This window comes from Coloeus monedula (assembly GCF_965178545.1).
Source record: "Coloeus monedula genome assembly, chromosome: 17".
In the NCBI taxonomy this organism is placed as follows: Eukaryota; Metazoa; Chordata; class Aves; order Passeriformes; family Corvidae; genus Coloeus; species Coloeus monedula.
In genome coordinates, this window is record NC_138797.1 from 11502075 (window position 1) to 11529797 (window position 27723).

Consider the following 27723-nt stretch of genomic DNA (forward strand, 5'->3'; position numbering starts at 1 on the left):
GGGCTTGGGTAGGTTACAGATGGCTGGGTCTGAAATCCTCTCTTTGATGGGAAGTTGCTGTGTCACGGATGTACAGGTTGTGCCTTGTCAAGGTTAAAATCACTCTTGGGGTTTTTTTAGTTGAATTAAGAGCTGAGCTTGCAACAGGCCTGGGGTTTTTAGTAGAATTCAGTTTGTGGTGAAGATGCTGGTTGACCATGCACCATTCAGTGTGTTGTAGCTGGAGGCTTTGCATAGCAACTCCCGAGTGCTCCATGAAGGCATAAGTCATTTTTGTCACAAATTCAGAGCTGTATTGATAATGGCAAGAAAAGTAGTGAATTTCGGTGTTTGGGACTTAATTCCTTGCTGTGGCCAAAGCATTGATGTCCAGGGCCCTGGGGTGTTTGTATAGAGAGGGTGAGACAGCTCTTCCTCGTTGTGGTGGGCTGGCACCTGGGCTTGTGCCCTACCACCTTTCTCTGCCCACTGTGCCCTGTGGGACACAAGATTTGGCTCCTGTTTGTCATAGCAGATCAGGTGGCATTTATCTGTGTACGTACTGTGTTTTGGTGGGATCCTTACATCCCTGCCCAGGACCCCCAGAAAGCTGGGAATGTCACAGAGATCTAATTAACTGTTGGCCACAGAAGAAGCAGATGCTGTTTCAAGTCTCATCCAAAACACAAAATCCTATTTGTATCCTATGGAAGGGGACTTGAGTGTTTCCTTTTTCAGCCCATGATTTAGCCAAGGGCTTCCTGAACAAACTTAGCAAATCAGCAAGGCTTTGGCAGTACTAAAAAGGGTCTTACTATAGCTCTTTTATAGTATTTTTTAAATTTTATTTTTAGTGCTGCAGAGCCCAGGCTGTCTGGATGGAGCAGGTCCCAGATTTGTTCAGCTCCTAGCCTGCTCTGGAGAGCCCGTCCCAACAAGCTTGTGGTCCTGACTGCTGGAGCTGTGCTTGTAAAACTGGGTGTAAAAACCAGCCTGCAAAGCTGTCTAAAGCACAGACAAGTATTCTTTTGTCTGGTTTCTCCCTTTTAATTCTGAACTGGCCCAGGAACTCCTCTAAGAATATTTAAATGCCTTGTGCAGTGAACCTGTATTGATCTTACTTGCTACAACTCAAACAACTCATAGAACATACAGTTGGGAACATTTGTTTGCTCTGGATGGTAGGAATGTCCTCTTGAAAATGTGCTATGCTTTGGTAAGAATGAATAGAGGGTTTTTCCACCCCCTCTTCAGGTTTCTGAAGGCCAAAGTCTTGAAACGGCTTAGAAAGGCTGCTGAAGCTGCTGATAAGATACGCAGCAAATGTGCTTGAGAGCCTAATGTAGGAACAGAAATGTCTGAGCTGTTTGCTTTCCCCTTAACAGTGTGAAAAATTAGTGTGTCTTTTTAAGGAGCCTGGGGAATTGTGTGCTCAGAGTGAGGGCTGTGCTGAGCTATTACTCCTGGCTTGTGTTATCCCTGGGGCTGGCAGCTGAAACGCTTGGGTTGGAGTTACTGGGTAGGACAGTGGAGATCATTTGGACCCTGCAGAGCCCCAGTTGTTGCAGTTTTGTTTTTAGCAGGCTCCCTCTGGCTCTGAGCTTGCTGCAGAGATGGCCTCTTGATACGGCAAGCCCTGTGTTTGGAGATGTGATTTTTCTATCCAGTTAATTCCTTCTTTTCTTCCCCCACCACTTTGTTGTTCCTGTGTCTCATTGCAGAAGGAAGCTCTCCAGCAACTTTGGTAGCAGGTCTGTGCACCTGCTGTGAGTGTGCTGGGAGCTTTTGGTGAGGCTGGGCTCACACACCATCAGCCAGCTCAGGGGGAGGATGCTGCTCTACACTGTATATTTTATACCAGTGCTGCTTTTTGCCTGAAATGTGTGTTACCCCAGGCCAGGGGGGCAGAGGAGCAGGGCACTCATTGGAGCTGTGGGATCCCGCTCTGCCCGTGCTGGGCTGCTCTGCCATCCACGAGCCATCTGCAGAGTGCTACTTCCATGAAGGCCAGTTGGACATACTTCATCAGGGTGTGGTGCTGTGAGAATGACAATGTAGCTCTTGCTTAAAAACTTTCTTAACCTCTCAAGTCAGACACACCTGTGCTCTGCCCCCATCCTGGACACGTGCCATCCCGTATGCCTCCCCTTCTTTCAGCAGTGGTCTTTATTTCAGTGGTGTGTGCTTGCTCACCCAGACCTCTTATCTCCACTAAATCAAGAGTTTTCTTAAGCCCTTGTGTTTCTGTAGCACTCCCCTTATCTCTGTTCCTTCCCAGGGCTGGGCAGTGGGAGCAGGGAAGCAAGAGGGGCTGAGCACACTGTAAATGCCTGTTTGCCCTGCAGTGATGCTGTGTGGTTTAACAGCAACAGAGAAGGCTGAAAGCACCTGGACAGTTGGGTTTTCCCAAATTGCTGGGCAGCTGGGGGTTCTGCATGGTGATTTTACTTTTTAGGGTTTGCGGCAATGGGATTTGTAGACTGTTAATGCAGTCCAAAATTGCAGTTTCTCATGTGGATGGTAGGTCAGAGAAAAAGACTGAAAACTTGTCTTGCAGGTTGCTGTCAGGTGTATCTATGGTCTTGTGTCTGCTTTCTGTCCCCTTGTCCTTCTTCCCAACCACCAGAATCAGGATACTGTGAAATCCTGTGGGAATTTGCCATCCACAGGAAAGGGCAGCAGCTCCATAGCTCACCCCACCTTTACCCCAGCTGGTAGCCAGAGGTGCAGGTTTGGGCCATGACACCGAACTGCATCTACAGGTGCTGTTTTGGGGGAAACCTGTGCAATGCGAGCACACCTGGATGAGGTATGACTGCCTGCTTTGGTGCAGGCAGCTGTGTGGATGGATATACATATCCTTGGAATAACGTCTGGATAGTTGTACAGCACTGTCAGTTTTACTGTTTGTAAAGCACCTGACCTTTCTTTTGCTAAGGCTTTCAACAAATCAATTTACGGTCTTAGAAGGGACCACCCAGAGCCTGGTTTTGTGGCTGGGGAGAAGGAAGGGAGGGAGCTCTTCAAAGAGCATAGGAGACAAAATTACTCCTGTGGCCTGTATATTGATTTCATGAACCGTGAGGCTCCGGGGCAGATGCCAGTCTGCTTTGCTGTGATCTTGGCAGAATGTGACCCCTGTCCCTCAGCAGCAGAGCAGTGGAGGTGATCACGTTTCCCCAGGCAGATCCGATTTCTGGAGGATGTGGGGATGATGTACCCTGTGCCTGGGAACGGGGCTGGGAAGCGTTGCAGGGGAGGCTTTGGCTGTGCCTGGTAGGCACACATCGAGTGCAAACACCCGCCTCAGCAGCTCTGGAGATGAGTGCCAAACTGGATTGCTTGTAGCTATGCTGTTTGCATGAATGGCTTTGCCTCCCCTCCTTTGAAGATGATGATTCTCTTTTGAAAACAGGAGATCAAGAATCTGGTCTCAAGACGTGTTGAAAGACACTATTTACAAATGTTTATCCTGGAAAATATTTATAAAGCTCCCCTTGGGAGCAGAGCCTTACAGTACAGTGGTCTCCTATGGACTGAAGTACAGCTGTCTGACAGCTCATGAGCCAGACCTGCTCAGGCTGGTGTTCTGCTGAGATCCCACTTCTTCCCAATAACCTTATTGCAGACCCCATGGTGTTTCATGTTGCTGTTACACACGGGGCTGTATTGAATGCTAAATGGCACTCAAAGGGCTCTGCCTCTACAAGAACTGCAAGTGTTTAGCAAAGGGTAGAAGTTATTTGGCTGCTCTAAAGGTATTTTGGGACATTCACATCAGTAAAAGATCAATAAAAGTTTCTTGTTAATCTCCTAGTGCCATGATGTGCCACAATAATGCTACTGCTGTCTCCAAAGTACCAGCCTCATGTCCTTGGTTCTTGCTCCAAGGAGCAGCACAGATTCCAAATTTCAGCAGCAGTGTGGGGTAATGTGCACTGTCCCTGTCTGAATCAGAGCAAATCCCAGAATCCAAATCCCTGATGGAGCAAATCCCTGATGGAGATGAACTCCCTGTGCCTGTGGTGCTGATGGTTGCACGCATCTCCAGTGAGGACATGCACTGGGTGTTCCAGGCGTGCTGAGTTTGTAATCCCCTGTTTATGCTGTATCCATAACTGGTACGTGAGTTCCGGTCCTTTCTCCTCTTGTGTTGAGGGATAGTAAATCACCCCTGGTGATGTTACTTTCTGGGCAGCGAGTGCAGATAAGGCCTTGGATTCTGCAGTGGGGGGGACTGATCAGTTACCATGTCCCTACACTACGAGGAAGAAGGGAACATGAGATGGCTGGGGTGTTTGTTGTCTTTGGTGCCAGCATTGGAAAGGCTTTGGGGTTTATTTTCCCCACATCCCAACGTTAGCAGTGAGCCTTGGTGCAGCTCAGCGTTCCTGCCCTGCGTGCCTCAGCGTCCCCGGGGCTGGGACAGGATGTGAGCGCGTTCGTGGCATGGTGGCCCCGGGTCAGGTTGCTGAAAGGGAGAGGGGTGGCAGGTGCGTGGCCGGCGGCGCAGCCGGGGCCGTGGCACGGCTCCCTGTGCTCTGCAAATAAAAACCGGCCTGATTTGGAACTGGGTCAGGAGCATGACCTGAAACACACCGAGGGGCTCGGGGAGTTTTGGGCTGCGCCGCTTCCTCCCGATCCTGGCTGCTGCCCCAGCCAGAAATTCGGTGTGAGAAATGTGAGCAGGTGGATTAGTGCTGCCGCTGGCTCGGTGCTGACTGAGCAGAAGCACTTGCAGTGGCAGGCAGGGTTTGCAGTTGGCCTCTTTCTTCTTTGTGTGCCGAACCCTTTCTGACCAGGGTGGCTGGAGGTGTGCTGAAAGCATCAGTCCTCAACAAAGTGAAGCTGTTGCAGTTGGGCTGGGCTTCTCTGTCAGCAGCAAGACCCGCTTTGGGCAGCCCTGGAGCAGGTCAGAGGAACATGGGGCTCTATAGAGAGCAGCGTGAAGCTGCTGTGGATGTCTGAGGCGCGGGGGCTGCTGGGCTGGAGAGCAGAGTGACCGCACGTGTCCGCAGCGTGCGTCGTCTTAATGTGTTGTTTATTTGATGTGCTGTTTGTTCTGGCACAGCCCGGGCGCACGCTGGGGTGGATAATGCTGGAGAACAGCGTGAGCTAACCCTGCTTCTCAAAAGCCCTGCTTCTCAAAGAGAAGCCTTGCACTTGTTAGAAGCATCTTTTCTCCCAGTGCCTGGTATGTGGAAGCCAGGGATTCAGGAAGGGAGGGGAGTCTCTTTGCCTGTCCCCAAGGCAGGAACAGTAGCACACCTCTGTGTGTGTGGAAGTGCCTTTGGTGTTCAGCATGTCTGCACCAAACCTGGACAAAGACTTCAGGCTTCAGTTGCCCCACAGCTACAGGGCAGAGTGCATGGGAGGAATGCGGCATCTGGAAAGACCTTGGCTCTGGATTCTGCCTTCTGTCTTCCCTTATATCTTCTGCTGGTCCTTTGAAGGGTGTCTGGTGCTTTGCACAGCCAGCAGTGACAGCCAGCACACAGGATATGGCCGTGGTGGGGACAGTCAGCAGCCTGCCCCAGGGGGACTGTCTTGTGTCCCACCACATTGAGAGCCATCAATTTCCTGTTTTTGGTTACAATAACACAGTGCCTGTTTAAAAACAACCCGCATTAGCCCTCCCTCCGAAAGAATTTGAACCTGTCATGAAAGTTAGAGGAGAAACGTTTTCCCAGACGTCTCATCCAAAGTAGAGCATTGCTGGAACTTGAAGCTGAGGGAGTGGAGGGACCTCACTTGCCATCCCAGGGGGTCGGGGACGTGTCAGCATCACCCAGAGCGTATCAGCTGAAGCGATGTGGGGTGGAGATGAAAAAATTCCCTGATATTTCAGTGGCTGATCGAAACCATACTGAAAATCTGTGCCTGCGGGAGTTGCTGCATTTCATTAAATACAAACAGCTTCTCTTCATCCTCCTGGAGTTGAGCTGACAGTGGCAGACAAAAACCACGTTGTTGATATCACACTCATATGATCTTTTCAGTCCCTGCCTGTAAATTGTGACCAAGTTTGACTCTTTCCTTGGATTGATTTGAGAAGCCTCCTCTTCCCTAGAAATGAGTTTTCCAGATGCTTACTTTAAAGGGAAAAAAAAAAAAAATAGGGATTTTCTTTGGCCACCTTTCCAGCTTCCAGCTGTTAAGTGCTGGAAATGTGTTCTTCATTATGTCCAAGAGAGAAATGTTTCTTTCTTCCGATTGGGGAGGCAATAAATATTTCACAACATAATATGCTGTGGACAAGTGAGTTAGTGTGGTTTGTTCTCTGGGCAGCAGCCCCGGTGGCTGCCGTGGGGAGCCAGTGCCGGTGTGATGGACGGGGCAGGGATTCAGCTGTCCCCAGGCTGTGCACGGTCACTTTACTGGATTATAGTTTCCACAACCAAGTGTCTGGTTCTGCCTTCAGAACCAAGCCCCACAGCAGAAATCAGCAGCAATCCTTAACAGCCCCTCTGCATTAACTTTCCAGCGCTGCCACTTACAGCCAACACGTAGCCTCCTCCGATTCCTTTCTCCTCATCTGACCCCAAAGCAGTTGAGTTCTGGGTTGAGCCTGATGAGCCGGCAATGGGGCTATTTTGGGTTAAGAGGAGGAGGGGTGAATTCCAACTTTGTGGATTACTCCATCCTCTGCCAGCATTGGCTTTGCTCCTGGCAAGGATGCTCCAGTTTGCTTCTAGTGCTCTTGGCCAGTATGGCCTGGGCACTTCCACAGATCAGAGAATTGCAGGATATCACCCAGCACTTGTTCCAGCCAATGTTAGGCAATTAAGTTGCCAAAGTTTGGCATGTACTTTCCTCTTTGGTCAAGAAGGTGCACAGGGATAGAACAGATAAATTTGGGCCTCTGCAAAAGTTTGTGTCTGTAGTCACTGCATCCAGCTTGGTGGTGCCAATTCCAGGGACAGCTGTGACAGTGTCTAGATCTGAGGGGATTTTCTTGGAAAAGATGGAGAGAGGGGGCTGTCATTGATGGTAACAGCAACTCACAACCTAAATCAGCTCACGGAAGGTGTGGTGTAATCAGGCTGCATCCATGAAGGAGCCCTGGCAGCAGAACAGCAGTGGCTGATGCTGTACATGGTAACTCGTAGCGTGAAAAGAAAAACTGTCAAAAATGCTGTGGGCAGGTTAAAATTCAAAGGAGTATGAGCCCCAACGGGGAGATGACATGACTGAAAGAGCAGAGTTGGACAACGGAACTGAAGTATTTCTCGGACAGGAAATGAAGAAGCAGCCCAGCAGGTGGGAAGGTGGTTGATTCACAGAGTTGGGAATTCTCCCGGGTCCCTGCTGTGATCCCTGTTCTGCACCTGGCATGGGCGGCTCTCATGCAGCCCATGTGTCCTCGGGGAAAGTAAGGAGGCACAGGTATCCATGTGGGAGTGTTGGGCAAGTTACCAGCTGTTGGTGTAGTTGCATCTCTACAAAGTGTAACCTGGAGCATACATCACCTGCTCCCTTCTGCCTATATACCTCTAAAAATTATTCCATCTTTTTTTGCTTCTCACATTTTCTCTGGCAACAGCCCAAAACTAATAGGAAAGGCAGAATGGGACTTTTCAGATGTTCTAGACCTTTATTCCCAATATGGAAAATGCTTTAAAATATCTTCTTTGACCACAAAAACTGCAGCATATTTTCCCTTTAAAATAATGTTTAATAAGATTTTTTTTTTTTTTTAAGGAATTAAAATACCAATAGAAGCAGGAGGGCATAAGCCAAGCATTAAGAAAAAACCCCTGAGGATAAAATGAGTTTGTGAGCAATTTGGTCTTGAACTCTGTGGGAATGGGACTGAATCTGTGAAGTCTTCCCGGATATCCTGGCATAATTTGGAGCCCTAAAAATAGCCCAAAACTTGAATAGCCTGGATGACCTCAAAGCTGCTTTTCAAGAGACTTTTAATGTAGTCAGAGTAGGTGAACACCCTGCAGCACATCCAGGTTTCAGGAACCCCTGATGGGTCAATTGGGGGATGGCTAATTGGTTACTGGACCTCGTTAGCATCAGGCTTTGATGGATTGGGCTCCCGGGTTTGCTCCTGCAATGAGCAAATAGTGGTGGGGCACAGTGGCCTCTTTTGGAAATGTGAAGCGAGTCTAAAGGGGCCAATTAAGCGGGTCCCAGGGAGGGCTGTTTCACAGAAGACCACGGCCCTCCCTGCTGCCGGCTGTGCTGGCCCAGAGCCCACTGCAGTGATTTATCCCTGGGCTCCAGTGCTGACCCCCGGGGCCGGGAGGAGATGCAGGCGTATGCGGAAAGGTGCTTGCGAGGGAGCTCTACTTTGAAACAAAGCAGCCAATTTCCTTTCACCACAGACAAGCCTTATCTGTAGAGATTGTGACGGTCTCCAGTGGAGCCTCTGGTGTCATAACCGTGCTCTTCCTGGGCAGATAGAGAGGCTTGTGCAAAAATCCCATAGCGGCAGCCTGGGATCTGATGCGGCTGTGACTCATGAGCTCTGGACTGTGTGGGAGGTGCTGGGACCAGGCAGTTTGGGGCTTTTTGGTTAGTTTTTGTGGTTTTTTGTGGTTTTGTTGTTTTTTTTTTTTTTTTTTTAACTGGCAGATGAGAAGAGCTGCAGGGCCTTTTGTCCTGAACATTGTAGAGAGGCTCAGCTCAGGTGTGTTTTGAGGCATCTCACTGATGCCTGACTGCTGTTCTGGGTCTCTGCACATGTGTGGATCCTGCTGTGCTGTCAGCAGAAGGCTGCCCACCACCTGGGATCTGTCTTGCTGGTCTGACAGGCATGGGGATTTCTCCCAGTAGTCATGCATGGATGTTGTCCAAGGAAAAGGTCTTCTCTGGGACGTGTTCTCCTCAGCCAGACAGAGAAGGTTGTTTTCTCCAGCTCCTGGGAAACACTTCTCAGTGCGCTCTTGCAAATACAAGTGCAGGAATCTACTGCCTACAGGGTTGTTGTCCGTAAAACTTGCAGTTGTGGGTTGTAGATAAGTTGCTTAGTCTGTCATACCCAAGAATGGACCATAGTTTATGATCCTGGCACAAAAATAGCTGAGATGTGTTTGCCTTTTTCCCCCTCTTCCTGTGGTCCCAGTGGATGCTGCTTAGCTTGACATTACTGATGGGCTGCAAATAGGTTGGTCTGGGGGAATTTTGTAGTTACCCAGTCCTCATCAGCCAAGAAAGATTACTTCTCCTCACCTCTTCATGCAAAGCCCCATCCTGCCTCTCCAAGTGCGCTGGGTAGCCAGGTTGATAAAGATTTTGGGCTGGTATGCATGTGTGTGTATATATATATATATATATATATATATATATATTTTTAGCTCATTCATATTGTTCTGTGATGCTCAATGTTCTTTTTGAAGCTGGGGCAGGAAGAGGATGGAGATAAGACAACAATAAAAGGCTGGAATAAACCCTGCAAGCAGAGATAATGTACTTCAGAGAATATGGGTGAACTGGCAGACTGGAAAGTTCAAGGAAATTGCAACTTTTGGCCACTCAAGATGATGACTTTTCCCACCGACTGCTCTGCACAGCCTTGGCTTGTGATGTATCTGGGACAGCTTTTAGTTTAACTGGGAGCACCTGTTAGATACAAGTTCATTATGTTCAGAGTTGTATGACAGTGTATCTGTTATTTCACTATTTTTTTTTTTTAAATATTAGTCCATTTAAAAGATTTTGTTCTTAATACCTGGCCTAAATCAAAAGGTTTCCCATGTACCCTCCTCAGCTTTTCCTCCCCTGCATTCTTGTTGTACGAATCCATCTTGTGATACCTGACACGTCTACAATGAGGAGAAATTAATCACTGCATCTTGTCTTGATTTTGCACCCTCCCACCCCAGCTTGTTGGGAAGTTGGCGTTATATCATTAGGGATTTGCTAACCCTGTGGAGAGAGGTCTCCTTCCTGTCTGCATTGCAGGTTTCTCTCCCTAAATGCCTGGGTTTGGGAGGTGTTGAAGGCAGTGATGGTGGGGAGATACCGTGAGCTACAGGCACTGGTTGCAGGGTCATGCTGGCTCCAGGGGATTTAAGACAGGATTTTTGTTTGAACATGTCTTGAAGGATAGTTTTGAAAATTGCTGAGTATTACATCTCTCAGGACCTCAGTTCTCAGGCTGAACCTGAACTGAGAAGCAGGCAGACTCCTTTCTGACTCTGCCAATTTCTTTGCTTGGCTTGAAATGCCTTTGGGGTGTAATTCCATATTTGTTGGCTCTCCATCTTTATTGGGGTATAATTTACCCACAGACAGTGTTTGCTGAGCTTAGACATCAGCAGTGCAGTGTAGGTGCCGCATAATCTGCCACACGGATTTACCTCAGCCCTCCCAAATCTTCAGCAGCCCACGCTGCTTCTGTACAGAAATGGTGCAAAAATCGATGTCCGGGCTGTGCCGCTTCTTATTTGCAGAGCAGAAGAAATGAAGCTGTATGACAGGTCAGAACAGATTTTTTAGTGAGGAGCTGTTTGGAGGAAGTTGAAGAATTTTGGCCCAGCACAGGCTGAAATTCCTGCTTGGTTGTGTGGGAGCTTCAGCTCTGGGGGAGGCAGCTCTGCTTGCAAATCCATTGAGGCTTCGCCTGGACTTTTATTTATAAGGGCACGAATGGTTTGTACCTTGCAGGCTGTGTTCTGGTGGCTTGCAAGAATGGGAATTGGAGGAGGTGTGGGGAAGAGCCCCTCTGCCTCCTTCCAGGCAGGCTCAGGGAGAAGGAGAGGACCTGAGCACACCAGAGGCTCCGAGCTCATGTCCGGATGTGGGCCTGCGCTTTGTCACAGCTGTGCCCATACATCTGGGTCTGGAATGTGCTGTGGTTTAGTGGCTTGGTTTCATCACATTCACTGCCAAAGTCACGGATTCCTCCTATATGTTTTAAAAGCAAACAATCTGTGACTGCAGACACTGTTCCCTGTGGGTCAGCACGCAGGCAGCTGGGGGAACACTTAAACCAAATGAACCCAGAGCTGTTAAATTATTCTCCGAGGAAATGAGAAAGATGAGCAGCAGCGACTGATGAGCTCTTGGTGAAATCCTCTCACAGTGGTGATGTCATTGGCAGGTAGAGGAGTGAACATCGACCTTTAATGGAATTCTTTTTCTTGTGCTCAAGGTCATAGTTTACACCCTGTTAGACTGCACATTGATAAACAGGAGGTACCAGGCAGGGCTGTCATTACTAAAAGTATTGCAGCTCTTTGACTTCGAGCCCATTCTCTCTCTGTCCCAGCAGCAGATGCCCAGGGAGCCCTTACAGACAATATCTACAGCTGCTGGGACAGTTTAGCAGTAGGAAGGGCCTGAACTGGGCTCTCCTCCCAGCTGTGCTTGCCGTGTAGTGATGGCCAGTCACTGGGGAAGAGAAGAGGGACAGGTTTTTCTCTAAAGCTGGACCTTCTCCCCATGAAATAATGGATAGATCAGGTTTTTTTGCCATGTGGGGAGAGGCTGTGGCAGTGCCATCCTCTCCTTCATGTCTGCTGTCTGTTGTTCCAGTCTTCTTCACAGAGCACCTAGTTGATGTCCTTGAAATACAGCTGGGAGATTGTTCCCTGAGCAAAGGCAGCATTGGGATCAGCTGCTCTTGAGGAATGTTGTCCATGTGAACAGGGGCATTGGAGGATGACCAGATGGACTTAAAAGGTTTGTTTCCAGATCAGTGCCATGCTGGATCTCAGTGTGAGGCACTGAGCCCTTTATCCTGGGCACAGGGACTGGTCATCTCCTTCCAGGACTGAGATGTGCTCCTTGTCTAGAACTGGCCATGGTAGAATGGGGTACTCCAAGAAGGTTTTTAAATTTCCTCTCTGGCATTAAAAACTCAGTCGGTTCTTTCCCATTAGTTACAAAAAAACCTTCTCTCCCTGTGTGTGGAGTGACAGCTCCCTGAAGAGACTCTGCTTCTCGCAGTCTCAAATAACTGCAGTCAGATGGCATCCCTCAAGTCAGGCTTTTTCTTAGCAGTTTCAGATTTAGGCTGCAAGCACACCAGTTAGTACTAGCAAGCTGGAATTCCCTGCATTTTCTATTTATAGGAAAACACTTTTTTTCTATATGTTCTGGGATTCAAGAGTTTCTGCTGTGGTGTAATTTTCATTTTGCTAAAATTAGTCTTAAACTCCTCTTAGTTTAAGGGAGGAGAATTAAGGCAGTGGACCCAAGGCCCTTTGAAAATCAGTCTTGAGAACCATGTGGGTTTTCTTCTCTCTCATGAAGTAGGTGGCTGGATTTATTTAGCTGCCTGCATTTGAGTGACTTCCAGTTAAATTCCTCTAGAACACCAAGTCTTCCTGGGACACTTGCCTGTTGCTCACCTGTCTGCATGAAGCTGCTTGCAGGAACTTTGGCTTTCTCACTTCTGCACATTGGACAGCATGGCACAAGCACACGGCACTTTCACAGTGGGGGCTATCAGGGCACTTTGTGTCTCTGTAAAGGAGGCTTTTTTCCTTTGAGTCACTTTTTTCCTTATCCCACTTCTCATGTAATACTGTATCTTACTGGGAGGAAGACCCTAGTATGAACTGTCACTAATCCTGCCAGCTAATTATTGATGCACATACTTTCCATTCCTAAAAAAAACCCCCAAACATTCCTGGAAGCTTCCTAGAAGCATTTAACTATCAAGGACAATTGACACCTCAAGGTAAATAGTCTGAGAATCTGAAATCCTGAATGTAGTTACAGTGTCTATCTCTGCAGCACCAGGAAGTTTTAAGGGCTTCTTTACAGCCACCTCTGTGCTGGGTTTCTGATGGTGTTTGCAGGAGGATTAAAGCAACTAGGGAGGGTAGGAGTCCTTGTGGTGCGGGCACCTGATCCTCTCCACACTCCTTGGCCTCAGTCAGCTCCTGGGCTGGCCTGGCCTTGGAGACCAGTGCTTGTACCCCTTTACGGGGTGCCCAAGGACAGGGGAGTCCACTTAGCCATTCCCTGAGGGTGTGGTAGATCAAGTTTGGGCTAAAAGACAAATATTTAAGTCTTGTCTTTTATGGGTTACTTAACACTTTGCCCAGCAGCCTAGAAAGTTGCAGAGGCCATCTCAGTCAAGTGCAGGGAATCTCTTACTGCACAGTGAGAGGCTGGTGTGGGCAAAGTCCTTCTCTGTAAGTGACTGAAGCCTCATCCCAAGGAATTCCAGTCATCCCCCTCTGTCCTGACCAGTTTTGCTCTGCTGTGGTGCCTCTGGTTACCCAAGTCTGGCTGCAGTGACTTTTGGGTGGCTGTCGGGCACACACAAAGGGCTGGTCTGAATTCGGAGGGGACCCCACTTGCTGGGTTTAAGCACAGGCTTGTGTTTGACCGTGTACAGGTTGGTGTGTCAGCATCCCTGAATGCTGCACCTGTAACTGTGTGCCATTTGCTGTTTGCAGCTCCAGCTAGGCAGGGATTTAACAGGATGTTCCTCCGTGCCTCTCCTTAGTGCCATCTGGCTGAACCTGCTGTGAATCAGGCTCTTGCTGCTGCCCTGTTGGAGGTCATTTCTAAAACTTGGCTATCCAAATCTTCAGCACTGTGCAAGCCACAAGTGATGGCACTGCTCTGCCCTGCCATGTGCCAGGTGCTGCAGATTTAGTCCCCCAAGGATTTTTGGCAGGAGGTGTGCGTGGCACTGGCAGGGGAAGGACAACTTGCGCAGGAAGATGCTGTGAAGATAAAGCAGTGCTGTGTGTGAAATCAGTGGATGAACCAAATCCTTCTCAGAAGTGGTGTTTAAAGAAAAAATCCTTTGTGGAAAATGCTCCATCAGCTGTTCACCTAGGCCAAGCTGCTTAGGAAGGGAATAGGCACTGTTTAGAAAATAACATCATAAAGCATTGGGTTGCTGCTGCTGCTGCTTGTAATGACACTGAGCAGGTTTCATGCTGGCTGGTAGCTCTGAATCTGTGGTTTCCTGGAGAGTGTTTTCTTTGATCTCTCTCAGTAAAACTCCAGTAGTTTTGAGAGGAACATTTGAAAGCAGGTTGGTGCAAAATTAAGTGTCAGTGCTCACCTCTGTCCCCAGCCATACTGAGGTGTTCAATAGCTGCCACTTTGCACCTCTGTCCTCTCCCTGTGGTGAAAGGTTGTTTCTAAAGCTTGGCTGTCAAAATCTTGAGATGCCAGCATAGGGAACCTTCTCATTCAGAACCCTGTAATCCTCCATGAGCAGGTTGGAAAAACATCTTTTTTAGGAGTGAGGATTTGAGACATGGACATACAAGAGCAAGCCAGGAGTTGCTGTGAGGAAAAGAGCAAAATGGGAGCAAAGCGTATTTCAGTGCACACCCCTCTTTCAAACACTGACTTTTGTGCTTTTCTATGTGGGGTTTGTTTGCTCTCAGGCTCTCGAGTATTTTATAAGAAATGGCTGGATAAAAAGCCATGCCCACTTGGAGGAGCAGCACCTTTGTTTGCTGCCTGGAAGGGCTGAAGTAGTTCTTGTGTGATTGAAAATAAAACGTAGGCACACACTAAATGTGAGAGATTTTATTAAAGGATTCTGATGGATGGGCTGGGCAGAAATAAATCTGCTGTAGGACAGCAGAAGCTCAGCAGGGGGACAGTCAGTTGTTAATGAGTAAATTCACTGCTTCCATGAGAATAAATGATTAGAGGCAAAGGATGCAAAAAGGGCAGATCACTGACCTAGATAAGTTCAAAGTGAGTCAGAAGCTCTCTGTCTTTCCAGGGCTTTTCCACCTCCTGCATATTTGTTTGTGGGGGTAAAAGGTGCACAAAAAGGCACCTTCTTAGCTTTAGCTGCTGCCACTGACGTGGTGCCAGCACTGCCAAGTGTTTCCAAGGCTTATTCATGGCAGCTGGGCAGCCACTTGCCCAGGCTGTGGACGGAGGTGACCTGTGCTCCCAGAGAGCTGTTTTTCCCTGGCACTGTGGATTGATAACCCCATCCAGCCTCTGACATCTCCACGTTTTCCAGGTGGGCTTGTGGCTGCAGTGATGGACCAGGCAGTGCCTGGGGGATGGATGGGCTTGGAAGAGAGTAAAATAATATGATTTTTGAAACTGGGGAAAAATAATTAACATTCTCTGACACTTTCCATAGTGGCTCTTTTTCTGCTTTCCCTGCTTCTAGGTTTTGCAGGTTTCTGGAGCTGCTGTGCAGTGACCCAGACTGGGGTGCAGAACGCCCCAAAACGCTGCAGGTGCCTGCTGAAGGTGTCCTGAAGCCCTTTGCTGTGCATATCCAGGAGGCCTTGTGTGCCCCTAAACAGTGGGATTTATTGCCCACGCACTGGTGTTGAGCTGCACCTGCTCAGCAGGTCCATCCGATCCTTCCAGGAAATCCCAAGCGGGACTGAGCAGCACTGGTAATGCTATCCACACACAGCTCCACGGGGGTATGGAGCAGTGGTGAGGGAGAGATGAACTGCTTTGTTTTTACATGGTGCTATTTTCATAAGGCAACGCCAAGGTAATAAATCTGTCCTGTGGAAAATTAGCCAGTGGTTTACTGTATAAACTGCTCCTGTGGGATCTGGGGCCAGGAGCAGAACTGGGTGTAGCTCCAGCCAGCAGAGCCTGCTCAGACCTTTTCATCTGAGAACCAAAAAGAGCCCCTCTTGCTGTTGGTGAAAATGTAGTTGCCAATATTACAGCAGTGTGAAGATCTGTTTTGGTTATTGAATGTCTCTGCGTGGCTTTGTGGTGCCTTGGAGTATCAATGAGACTTCCCCAAAACTCCCTCACCAAGGCACCCCAGGACACACCTGGTCCAGCTTGTTGTCTTCTTCCCACATGTACCTCCCAGAACTGGAAAACTGAAATCAGTGTCTCGAGGGAAGGAATGGAGAAGAAATGTGTGAATTTGCCATCATGTGCTGCTTACACAGAAGGATGGATGAACAACCGGACAGAGAACGTGCTGCTCCAAAAGCAGCTGAGTTTCTTGTGCCCCCCTCTGGAATCTGTTTTTGCTCTTCAAGTCTTTGCACTGTCACACTGGGCAGTAATCAGAATTATATTCTCATGGGATTTTGGTGCTGGATAAAGCTGCCCACCATCTAAGGCACAAAGGGATGGAGTGTGGGACACGGAGGAAATGCCCTCATCTCCATCTTCCTCTCCTGGCTCCAGCACTTGCTCCATCCTTCCAGGCACTGGGGCAGCTGCAAGTGATTGTTACTAAGGAAACTTGCTTCAAAACCACTAACAGCAACATCAACTACATGTAGGGATGTTACTATTTTCAAAGAAATCTGGTTGCTAATTAAAGTAGTGTCAGAATTTCCTGGCTGGAAGATTGTTTTATGAAATCCCAGAGGCTGGTCAAAGGTTGAGCTGTACCTGGCATGTTTTCAGAGGTGGGGAAAGCAAGGGATCTGCCGGCGTGGAGACAAGTGTGTGCATCAAGTCTGGTGTTTTCACCTCTTTTCTCCATCAAGAAGGGAAAAAAATGTCGTAAGTGGCTGGGAGCATAGAGGTTTTTATTCATATGACTGATAATAGGAGCTAAATAAGGGCTTGGAAAAAAACCCAACCATTTCTCTTGCAATATTGGTTGGGCAGAACTGTACTGGAACTAAACATGGAATGAAAAGTCTGGCTTTTCTGCCAGCTCTATTTTTAGAGCTACTGCTCCATCTTTGCATCTGAGTTTTCTCAGCAGATGCACTGGAAACAGGCAATTTGCTGTTATTTTTTCCGGCCAGGCTGTGATACTCTGCAAGATAAGGATGTTGGATGGAGGGGCAGGGGACTCGCCAGACCGGACAGAAATCCCCCTGGTCTGAAAAGACCCAGGACATGGGTCTTGTTCCAGGTTTGGGGTCACTGTGGTCACAGACTCCTGAATATTTTCTGTGCTCCATTAGGAATGACCCTTGCATACTGGAGGGGAGTGGTTGTGCAGTGTTGGCTGGCTTCTTTGTGTCCCAAAATTGCGGTCACGACTGGAATAAAATTCAGCAGCAGTTAGAGCACGCAGCAGTGCTGCAGATGGATTCGGGTATGGAGAGAGGAATTGTGTTTGGCTTTGAGAGCAAATACCTGCCCTGGGCTTCAGCTGAGGTACTGCAGCTGATCCAGACATATCCAGCAAGAACCCAGAGGTTTTTGTGCTTTCCTGTGAAAAGCAGCAATGGAAGATAAAAGGTGTGCTAGCCCTGGTCTGGGACATCTAACCCTGCCAGTGGGGCTGGGACTGGCCTTCCAGAGAACTCCAGCAAGCATGGCCACAGTTGTGCCCAGTGTGTGTGTGTGTCCCATGACTCAAAATGTACTGAAACCAACTCTACCTCCTTCTTTCAGCTGGAGGGCTCAGAGGGGTCAGGAGCCTGAGGCTGCCCAACCCTGCCTGTCCCTACCCCAGGGGCATTTACACCAGAGCTTGCAACCAGCAGCACCAAGTTCTTTTTCTGGCTGTTGTTTTTGCTCTGTGAATCACTGAGCCCGAGGCTTGGTTTTGTGTCAAGTTTCACTGTTTGGGCAAAAGCTGCACCAATTTGACTGCATGGTAATCCATGTTCTCTGGAGGGAGGGGACTTCTGAGAACTAGAAGCGTGTGAGGAGTTGGACTCCAGGACATTTAATTAGCAACACTTTTTTCCAGCATAAAGCTGAACAACGAGGAGGATCCCCTAGAAATGCCGTGGGATTTACGGGCCATAAACTCCTTACTGGCTTTGCAAAAAGAAAGGCAGTAGAGAGGGGTGCACCTCACATTTCTAAATTTGTGTTTGTGGTTGCTGTTCATTCAGAGCAGAAAATCCCCCTGTGCCTGAGGCCAGAACATATACAGGTATTCTGGAGTCACAGGGGATTTTGTCCAGCTAAAGGCAGTGCTGGATTCCAGCAGGAACATTAATTTGTTCCCTGCAGAATAAAGCTGGAGGAGGGTTTAGAGTGGAGGGAAGGTGTAACTTCACAGGCTGGTGTTCAGCCCTGTTCCCATGCCAAGAGGCAGATGTTGAGCTGTGAGACCTGGTCCTGCAGAGAAAGCAGCTGCCTGAGCTGAAGCCTCTTGGGCTTCACTATCAAATAACAGCTCTGCTGAGAGGGTAAGCAGGCAGAAAACACTGCTCCTCTGGAAAAGCTTAGTCTTGTATGCCTTGACAACACACATGTTGCAGAGGGGAACTAGGGCAGCACTGAAGTCTGTTTTCCCTCAGTTTTTTGAAAAGGATGCCTGTTTCCCCCTTGGCTGGGCTTGAAAGTCTTTTGGAGCAGGGAATCAAGTTGGGTGACTGCTTTGGTTTCTTTGTTCTGGATGGCACCAGTGCAAACCCTGAGAGTGGTGACACATCCCACCCTCCTGCCCATTCCCAGCTGGAGAACAGCCTCTGCCCTGCTGTGCTTGATGTTCATGTGGAGTTCCCAGCTGGATCTGGTTCACTCCTCCCTGAGCATCTCTTTCAAGCCCCCTTAGCCTACACCCAGGTGTGGTTTCAGGTGCCACCAGCCTGCAGTGGGAACCAGACCAATACCCATGGTAAGTAGAGGAGAGGCTGCCCCAGAGCCAGGGGAGTGTTTGGCAGTGTCCTGAGGAGGTTTTTGCTTGAATGTCCTGCTGAGGGTGGGGACTGAGCTGATGCCAGTCCTCAGGGCTGCCCACATCCCCTTGTCCATACCTGCACACCAGCACTCAGACCCCTTGTCTGACTGTCCCCAGCAAGATCCATGCTTGGTAGATGGCTTGGTAGATTTAAATACCTCTTTTGTGTTTCTTCTGGCCTTTACTTGCTCAGTCTGTGGATGATCAGGGCTATTTCAGAGGCATGATATTAATATTCGTCCTCTGCTCAGCGATGCGTGTGGCCAGGCAGGCTGAGGTGCTGGCTGCTGTTCTGGCCCTCCTGCATGGCTGAGATGGTCATGGAGAAGTCCTTCTCCTCCCCTTGCAGAAATGTCCCTCTGGATACTTCTCAGTCTTTAGCAGGGGTGTATGCTCATACAGCCCCAGCGCTGCATGAGGAGGGACTCCTGAGCTATAAATCTCTGCCTTTCAAGCACTAAACTCCCTTTTGGGTTGTTTTTGACGTTAGGAATTTTCTCCGATAAGAGAACTTTATTTGCCTTTAAATATCACTTTGTGACAGGATGATGGAGTGGAGATTCTTGTAGCGAGCCTGTGCCAGCCGGGGAAGGGAAATTCTGCTGGGGCTTTTGTTTCTCTCTAGCACTGACATTGTAGCTCTTTAAAGACGTTTATTTTATACTTGGCAGGAGTGTGTGTGCATACGTCAGTGTCCAGACAAATGGGAGCAGCCCAGCGTTGGAGCTGTGCTGGAGCCAAGTGGGTCTCCTGCTCTCCCCTCCCTGTGGCACCTGGGGAAGAGGAGCTGTGCTGGGGTTTTTCTGGAACAGGCTTCAAAACACAGGTTGTGTTGGTGAAGCAGGGCTGGTATATGGAATGCCTTAAAAAAACAGAAAGATTTTGTGATGCAGTCTGCAAGGTGCAGTTGGATGCTCCCTGGCTGTGCCACCTGTTACCCCAAGAATAGCCCAAAAGCCAAGTCCCCAGGACAGCATCGTAGCTGGTTTGTAATGCAGCCTGTTCAGGCTAAGCCTGGGGTGTCTCCCAGCACAACCTGAGTACAGCCTGTAACCACAAAGTCTGAGCTTTGTTTGCATTCAGTGGGAGCTGAGCTCCCTAATCTGGCTCTCTGCAGCAGCTGTGTCCTATCACCATCCCTTTAGATATGGAGGATTTCGCTCCACAGGCTGCTTGTGAGCAGCAGGAGCTGCAAAGTGCCAGCTCATTTATTCCACTTGGATCCCACGAAGTTCTCTCTGCTTTTCAGGATGCCTCAAGCAGCCAACTCACTCTGTGTTCCTTTCTTTCAGCTCTTCCATGTAGCATATGTCCTGATCAAGTTTGCCAATTCCCCTCGTCCTGACCTCTGGGTGCTGGAGCGATCGACTGATTTTGGCCTCACCTACGAGCCCTGGCAGTATTTTGCCTGTGAGTATGTCAGGGGGCTGCAGTTCAGTGTCAGGTGGTGAGAGCAGGGTGAAGATGACTCTGTGCAAATACAAAGCTGGGTTTGGAGCTGTTCCTGTGTCACTGTTGCGATGCAGCCCATGTCCTCTGTTTCATCTGCCCAATAAGGCTGCAAGAACTGAAGGTTTAATGCTCCTCAGGGCAGGAGAACTGTTTTGCTCTCTGGTACTGAAAAATTTAAAACACAGTCATGAAATGTGTGGGGATGCCAAAGTTGGCACCAGCGTCCACAGCTGGGTGTTGTGGATCTAGATCTGAACGTGAGATTTCTTATCATCTCCTCCCTGCCCTCCTCTTTCTGCCTATCTGCTCTGTACCATCCCAGACAATATTCCAGCTCCTCCAGAAGCCAAGCAGCAGCTCGCTTCCAAGTGGCTGCTGTCACAGAAAAGTCTGTATGCAGAAAACATTCCCTTGTGATTATCAGTACCAGAGATTGGATCCAGCCTGTGTGGGGCAGGGAACCGCTGTCCTGCTGCTGTGCAAGGTGGGATCAGAGACAGCTGGCTGGAAAGGAGATCTAGCCTGTGCATTTGGCTTCCCCATTCTCTGATTAAAACCTTAAGAAACAGCTGGTTCTACAAAACTCTTCTCCCAGAGGGTGTGTGGTAGCCGGATGCTGAGGAACTTGTTAACCACCAGCTCCTCCCAGAAGCAGCAGCAGTAATTGGGAGAAGATGTGAGTTAAGATCTACAGCCAGAGCTTAAAACCTGGCAAGAAAGGACGTGGGAGCACTCAGAGGCCTTGCCCTGGGCTGTCCCTAAAGGCTCATATTTCTGGCTTACCTGTTAGGCTGTGCTTTGGATTTCTGGCCTCTTCTTGTGCAAGAAAGAGCTGCAGACATGTTACTGCTGTCCTGCCTTAGCGTGGTAGCTCCTCTGCAGGGCGGATGTTTTTCTCTCTGCTGTGTGCTAGTAGGGAATTACTGCTGTCAAATTCCTGCTTTGCTTTTTTCTATCTTCTCTGAGAATTTCTCGGCCAGCTCCGAAGCCTCTCTTGGGGCCCATTACAGTCGTGTTCCTGCGTGGTCTGGAGCTGCACAGGGAGCTCTTGCCCCACTGGCTTGTTCCTGTGTGTAGTGGCAGTGCTGTTACATCTGGAGTCCCCTTCCCTCCCAAAACATCAGGCCCTGTTACCACTCCCCTGGAGAAGTGACATGCAGTGACACAGCCCAGTGGAAAATTCCCATGGAAATCAAGAGGTGGCTGCTCCAAAACCTGCCAGATTTGCTAGCACAAGAAGTCCTCTACGGAGGTTTATTTTTGTCGCGGGGGATTCTGTAGGTGGTCTAATAGAAACACTGCCAGGTCAGTACCAGGGCTAAAAGCAGCTGGCAGAAGTGCAGGGTTTCTTCAGAGATGCCAGTGAGCCTTGCCAGGGGTGGCACTGTGGCACTGCCCACCCTGGCTCAGTGCAGCTCATCACGGGAGGTGCCAAGGTGCTTTTGGGCTCAGCTCTGTGGGAGGAGGGAGAAGTGACTGCTGGGTGAGGCTGGGTCCTTGTCTGTTTCCTTAAAATACTGCTGGGGTTTAAGGCCAAGGGGTTACTCTGTTTTAGCTCAGAATGCCCAGCTTCTGGCTCACGTGGTTGTGCAGATTTTGCAATAACTGGAGGAGTTCTTTGGTTTTCCTGAGTAGCTCCTTGGGCTGAGCATCCTGTCTCCATGCAGCCATGGCGGTGCTCTGGAAATCAATCATCTTGAGCCAGTGGTGACAGGTTCCTCGCCTGGGGCTTTAAAAATAAATCGCCTTTAAAAAGCACCTGGTGAAGCAAACCTTGGCGGCCAGAGACCTGATGTTAAATGTTTCCACATCTTCCTGTGGATGCAACTGAGCTCTTGCTGTTGCCAAAACAGTGTTTCCTGGAGCAAGGCCATGTTCTGGAGACAAGGTGTGGGTGGGTGCAAGCCAGAGGTGAAAACAGGGAGGCAGAAATTCCCTGCTCCCCCTTTGCTGTTCCTTCTGCCTGGCTCAGCCTACCCATGCAGCCCATGGAGCGAGGGACTTGCCTTCTGGAGGCACACTGAGACAGATTTTGGAGGATTATTCCTGTGAATTGGGTTAACGTTTCCCCTTCAGTTTCCTGTGTGAGCTAAGCAGCACTGGGAGGAACAGGAGGTTGTGTTGGCTGCCTTTTCTTCCTTTTTCTCCCCATGGAAACACCCTCAGGAGCACTGCAGTGACACACACTTGAGCACTCTCTGCTGTGAGCTCCTGGCACAGGTGAAAAGGGAGTGGGAAGGAGCAGCAGCCTTTGTCCAGGCTCTTCCTGAGGGAACAGTTGTAGAGAGTAGCATTGTATAGGTTTTTGCATAGGTAGATGTAGGTGCTCACCACCCTGCACAGTCAGGCCCTGAGCTGCCCCAGCCATGGTTTGGTTGGCTCTGCTGGCACAGGGATGTCACACATCCTGGGGACGAGGGTGCTGGACTTACAGGAGCAGTTGTTCAGGGAAGCCAGGCCATTCCTGTAGCTGCAAGGAGAGTCTTGGCATGCAGCATCCCCAAAGCAGGTCGTGGAGCCAGCAGAGCGGCTGCCTGGTGGTGCCTGTCCCTGACTTTAGCCAGCCTTGCATTGCCACTTAGTGGCAGGAGCCCTCGTTTGCTGTCCCCAAGGGATGGTTCTTGGTGGCTTTGGCATTTCTGGTTTGTAGCATTGGTTTAAGAGCAGAGTTCAGAGTAAGGTGTGAGGAGGAGACATCCTGCAGGCCATTGCTCTGCCTCTCCCAGACACTGCAGGTCCCTGCCCCACACCTGCATGTCCTCCCTGCTTGGTGGGAGATGTCCCCAGCGGTGGCTGTGGCTTGTGGTTGCTCCTGTTGTGGGTTCTGTGCTGGCTTCAGGACGGACTCAGGAAGTTTGGGAGCCACATGAAATGGTGGTGCAGCTCCTACATCAGGAGCAGAGCCCTGGCAGCAAAGGGCCCTTATGCAGTTCAGTAGTAGCAGTGCAGCAAATCCACTGCCAGCAAAGCAACGGATTGAGACCAGAGTTAGGTCTCAGTTTGGTTAAAATAGGAGCTTAATGCCAAAATTAAGGGCTGGGTTTCTCTGCAGCTGGTGGCAGTGGGTAGAGTGGCTGTTCTGACATTCCTCATTTACTGCAGGGAGGTGATTTGGGGGGGATTTTCTGCCTGTAACTGTTGGAGTGACTCCCTCCCTTATGGAGGACATGTATTTAACCATGACAGAGTTAATGATACAGAGCAATCTCTACGTAGTAAATGCTTAACAAAGATTGTACACCCATCTCTCCTGTGGTCAGCGTGGGAAAATCCACAGAGGGCTGGGAATTGCTCCTTTTCTCTTACTGCTCCCATCTCTGGTTGATGAACAGCTTCCAAGAGGGACTGCATTGAGAAGTTTGGCCAGCACACTGTGGACCGTATCACCAGGGATGACCATGCCATCTGCACCACTGAATACTCTCGGATCGTGCCTTTGGAAAATGGGGAGGTGAGCCATTGCCTGTTTCCATCCCTTGGAGTTTCCAGGGTTACTCAGTGACTGTTGGTACTCTATTAATTGGCTCCCTCTTGATTTTCAGATACCACTTAAAGTATTCAGTTAAACCAAATGAGATTCACTGGGATTCAGTCATCTGGATGACTGGGTTCAGCTGAGGGAGAGATTAATTTCCTCCCATCCCAAAGGATTGCTCATAGATTTGTTCTCAGTAGATTCACAGAATGGCTTGGGTTGGAAGGGACCTTAATGACCACCCAGTTCCACCCTGCAACTCTGAGCAGATGCACCTTCCACTAGAGCAGGTTGCTCCGTGCCCCATCCAACCTGGCCTTCTCCCTCCTCCCACTCACAGATTGTTGTCTCTCTGGTGAACGGGCGCCCAGGAGCCATGAACTTCTCCTACTCTCCTCTCCTGCGGAATTTCACCAAAGCCACCAACATCCGGCTGCGCTTCCTGCAGACGAACACTCTGCTGGGGCACCTGATGGGCAAAGCTCTGAGGGACCCTACAGTCACAAGGAGGGTAAGACAGGCCTTGATACCACTTGCTGGTGAGGTGGAACTGTTTGAGGGCTGTGCAGGCCACCTCTGGGGAGAGCACATCCCTGGGTGTTGCCTGTGGGGATTTTCTCTCTCTTGCACTCCCTAAAGCTGAAGGTGTCTGCAGTGGATGCCGCTGTGGCTGGAGGTGGAGGCTGCTTGGGAAGGCACCAACAATGTGAAACTGGGAAACACTTCTTGGTGTCACATGTGGCTTTCTGGCTGTGCTGGGAGCCCCTCCACTCGTAGCTCATGGGCTCTGTTAGAGGTGGTGGATCCTACCATAGGCAGTGTCACTGTAAGGGAAATACCCCAACGCATCATTTTACTGGATAAAGTGGTGCTGAATCCTGAGTAGAACGGTTATGAATCTGATTTGTAAAGATAGTAATGGCCAGCTTTTCTTGTGCTCTCCAGTATTACTACAGCATCAAGGACATCAGCATCGGAGGGCGCTGTGTCTGCCACGGCCATGCAGACGTCTGTGATGCCAAAGACCCCAACGACCCTTACAGGTACCTTTTGCAAAATCCCAGTTCTGTGTGAGAGCATTTGAATTACTGTTTTAAGAATGAAAGATACCAGTGTTAGTTGTGTCCTGTCCTGAGCTAGTAATGGTGCCATCACTGCTCTTCATGGCTCTGCCCTGAGAAAGAAGCAGAAACTGCTCCAGACAAAGGAGCAAAAATTGCACAATTTGTCAGACTATTTTTCAGCCAGATCAGCTCCCTGCTCGAGTTTCTCTGTCCACAACTTGGCCATCCCATTGGAGCAGAGTGTGAGAAGGAGAAGGTGGGATACTGATGTGGAACAGGGAAGTTGCCCATCAAAGTCCAGGGATCATTTCTGAACTTGTGCGGAGAAGTCTCTTGCTTCCCACATGGCTTCTTAAACATTGGGACAATGCTCTCTTAAATAGATGGTCTCCCATGAAACCAGAGACTGCTGCCCGTTTCTACTCACAAGAACCATAAATTGGTCATGTATGTATCTGAACAACTCTTTGCAAAAGAACAAGAGCGTGCAAAGAGGTTACATTTTGGCTTATGGGAGTTCCCATCTGCCTTGGCAACTTGAAATGCCAAAGAACGGCTTCAGACCATGGAAGTGTTGCTTTTAGCCATCTGTTTGCAGCTTGAATGTTGCCTTTATGAAAGGGATGGGTAGATTCAGCTGGACGAGGGGAGCTTGTATTTCTTTCTCATCAGGATCATGTAGAACTTTTGGATTGTCTAAAATAAAATTCCAGTGAGTCCCAGCCAAGGTTAAAGCTGTTAAGTATTAAAACAAAGATGTATTGGTAAGCAAGCCCGCCTTAGTGTGCCAAACTCTCTGACAAAAGGAAGTTCATAAATATTTGAATGTACAGTTCCTTGTTTTTTAGACATTGCTGTTGCTGGATGCACAGTACACCTGTGTGCAGGGCAAAAGGCTTCATGGGGACAAGTAATTCTTTAACATGGAAGTGCCAGGACCTTTCTTGGTCCTGGGTGTTTCAATGGTTTGGGGCTCTCCAAGAAGGGAGGGAAAATTGAGCAAGGAGAGATAAGTTAGAAATCCTTGTTCAATGCCACCTTTGCTTGCAACTGTCTCTGTCTCCTGAAATTCCTCTCCTCCACTCTCATTAGGATGCATTTGGCATCTCCACTCTTGGCCCCAGCCTGTTCTGTGATGTTGCAGCACATGTTGGTAAGCAGCTGTTGCATTTCACCCAGAGCAGATCACGCTGGCCTGAGGGAGAAAACATTTCCTACTTGGGTGCTTTGTACAGTCAGCACATAACAGCTGTAAGTCCTTTGGGATACAGCAGGAAAAGGTGCTGGATAAATAGATCTTCTCATGGCATTGCTGTACCCTTTAGCAAGCCCAGGAGCACAGGCAAGTCAGCAGAAATCTGATACTTTCAGTTGAGAAAATGAGTAATTGGTGAAGTGCTGCTGCTCTCCAGGCTCTGGGAGCAGCTGTGTTCAGCCTTCCCATTAAAGTGGGCACTGCTGGGCAGGATCCCAGCCCTGCTGCCCTGACACAGCACAGAGGCAGCTTGGGGATATCTGTAATGCCACAGCAGCTGGGGCTCAGACACACTGTTCCCTTAAGACACAGACCCAGCTACCAGAAACTTGTCATGTCTCCAGCAGTCTGTGCGGTGTGTCCCTTTGCACATGTCCTGCCTCTTCAGGTGCTGATGTGTGACAGCCAACACGGCAAGGAAATGCAAATAGATCCATGTGGATTGGCCTGGCCCTATTAAAAATCCCACAATCTCAGCCTGTTGGGGTGGTCTCTGCTGCTCATTTTAACTTCTCTCTTCTGCACATCGCTGTGTTTCTCGTGCCCATTGCTCAGAAAGGCAGGATGAGCACTTCGATAGGGGTGAGGTGAGCTAGAAATCTTGGCAAAGACTTCAGGACGTGATGAAGCATGTCCATGAGCTGACTTCCTGGATATAAATTACAATATTCGTGCAACTTTGGAAGGTTTGTGTGAAGTGCCAAGCTACAGAGGCTACACATCCATCTGTTGATCTGGCAGCACATCTGGGTCCTGTGTTATGTGCAGGGACCTGTGGACAGGTACAGCCTCCTCAAGGCTCTCCACACTTCTCACAGCTTTCTCTCTTTGCCCCAAGTTTGAATGGGCTGAATGAAGCAGAGGGAAGGAATGTTCTCCTGGTTAAAGGTGAACACCAGCAGGATGAGGCACAACCCTTTCTCCTGGCAAACCCTGGGAGCAGTGAGATAAAGATTAGCAGGAACCTGGCTTGGAGAGCCCAGACAGGAATCGTGTGTTAACAGGCTGAGTGAGCTCAGGAGAACTCTGCAAGGGTTCTGCATCTGTCTATAAGAGCAACTTCTTCCGTGGCTTCACTGCCCTGTCACGGATGCCACAAGCAAGGGGGAGACAAGTGTGCCTGATGCTGAAGATAACCAGCAAGACTGCAGCAGCCTAGTTGGTCAGAAGCACATCCACAGATGGAGGATGCTTTCCCACTGCTGGATCTTGAACTCCAGCTTCCCCTTTCCCATTTGGAAGGGAGAGCACCACGTGTGCTGGTAGATTTGTGCCATCTGTCAGTCTCTTTTTGCAGGTGGTTTCTTCTCCGTACAGTCAGAGGAAGGGGCTTTTTTTTTTACTTGATTGTGCTCCTCAGATGTCCTAGCCAAATCCAGATGCTGTAGTGTTTGTGTGCTGCTCTCAGTTCTGCCACAGCTGCTTGCTGGAAACTGTTTAGTCTCTGCTGTTGAGCATCAGTTCCAGCGGGTAGACTGCGGTTTCATTTCTTATGGCAGGATGACCAGGAAATATGTGCTATGTGAACACAGCCGCTCCCTCTTCTTCCTTGTATATACTCAATCAATGAAACATGTAAATATTGTGGTTTATGCACATTTGTCTGTAATTCATTAGCAGCACGGACTCGGCACAAGGTGCAGTAAAGCCATGAGCTCTCTCAGAGGTCATTGCTAACTCTGAACAGCAGAGACTAAATAAATACCTCCTTCTCCATGTGAAATGAGCATCCTTACTCATGCAGTGCCATCGTTTTGCGTTCTGGGAACTGAACCAGTACTTTTCAAACATCTTGAACATGAAGGAGCCTGGGGGTGTGTGGCTGGAGCCACGTCCTCCACTCAGGGAGATTTACACTGCTCAGCAGGTTTATAAGTTCCCTGACTCAGTGACCATCTTTCTCCAGACGTATGTGTATGGATCTTAATCTTGATCTCCAGCTGCTGCCATGGAAAGAAACGATAAAATTTTGTTTCCTTAAAAGTGCTGAGTGGTAGTCGGCCAGGTGAGA

General features: G+C 49.1%; 1 protein-coding gene across 1 annotated transcript in view; it reads left to right on the forward strand.

Annotated features, from left to right (window-relative positions):
- Positions 1 to 27723, forward strand: part of LAMA5 (laminin subunit alpha 5) — an 84911-nt gene that overhangs the window by 16826 nt on the left and 40362 nt on the right. The window contains exons 3-6 of the mRNA XM_082293034.1: positions 19759 to 19876; positions 23251 to 23369; positions 23734 to 23904; positions 24339 to 24436. Of these exons, the coding sequence (XP_082149160.1) occupies positions 19759 to 19876; positions 23251 to 23369; positions 23734 to 23904; positions 24339 to 24436 (506 nt within the window). The remainder of the gene's footprint in view (positions 1 to 19758; positions 19877 to 23250; positions 23370 to 23733; positions 23905 to 24338; positions 24437 to 27723) is intronic.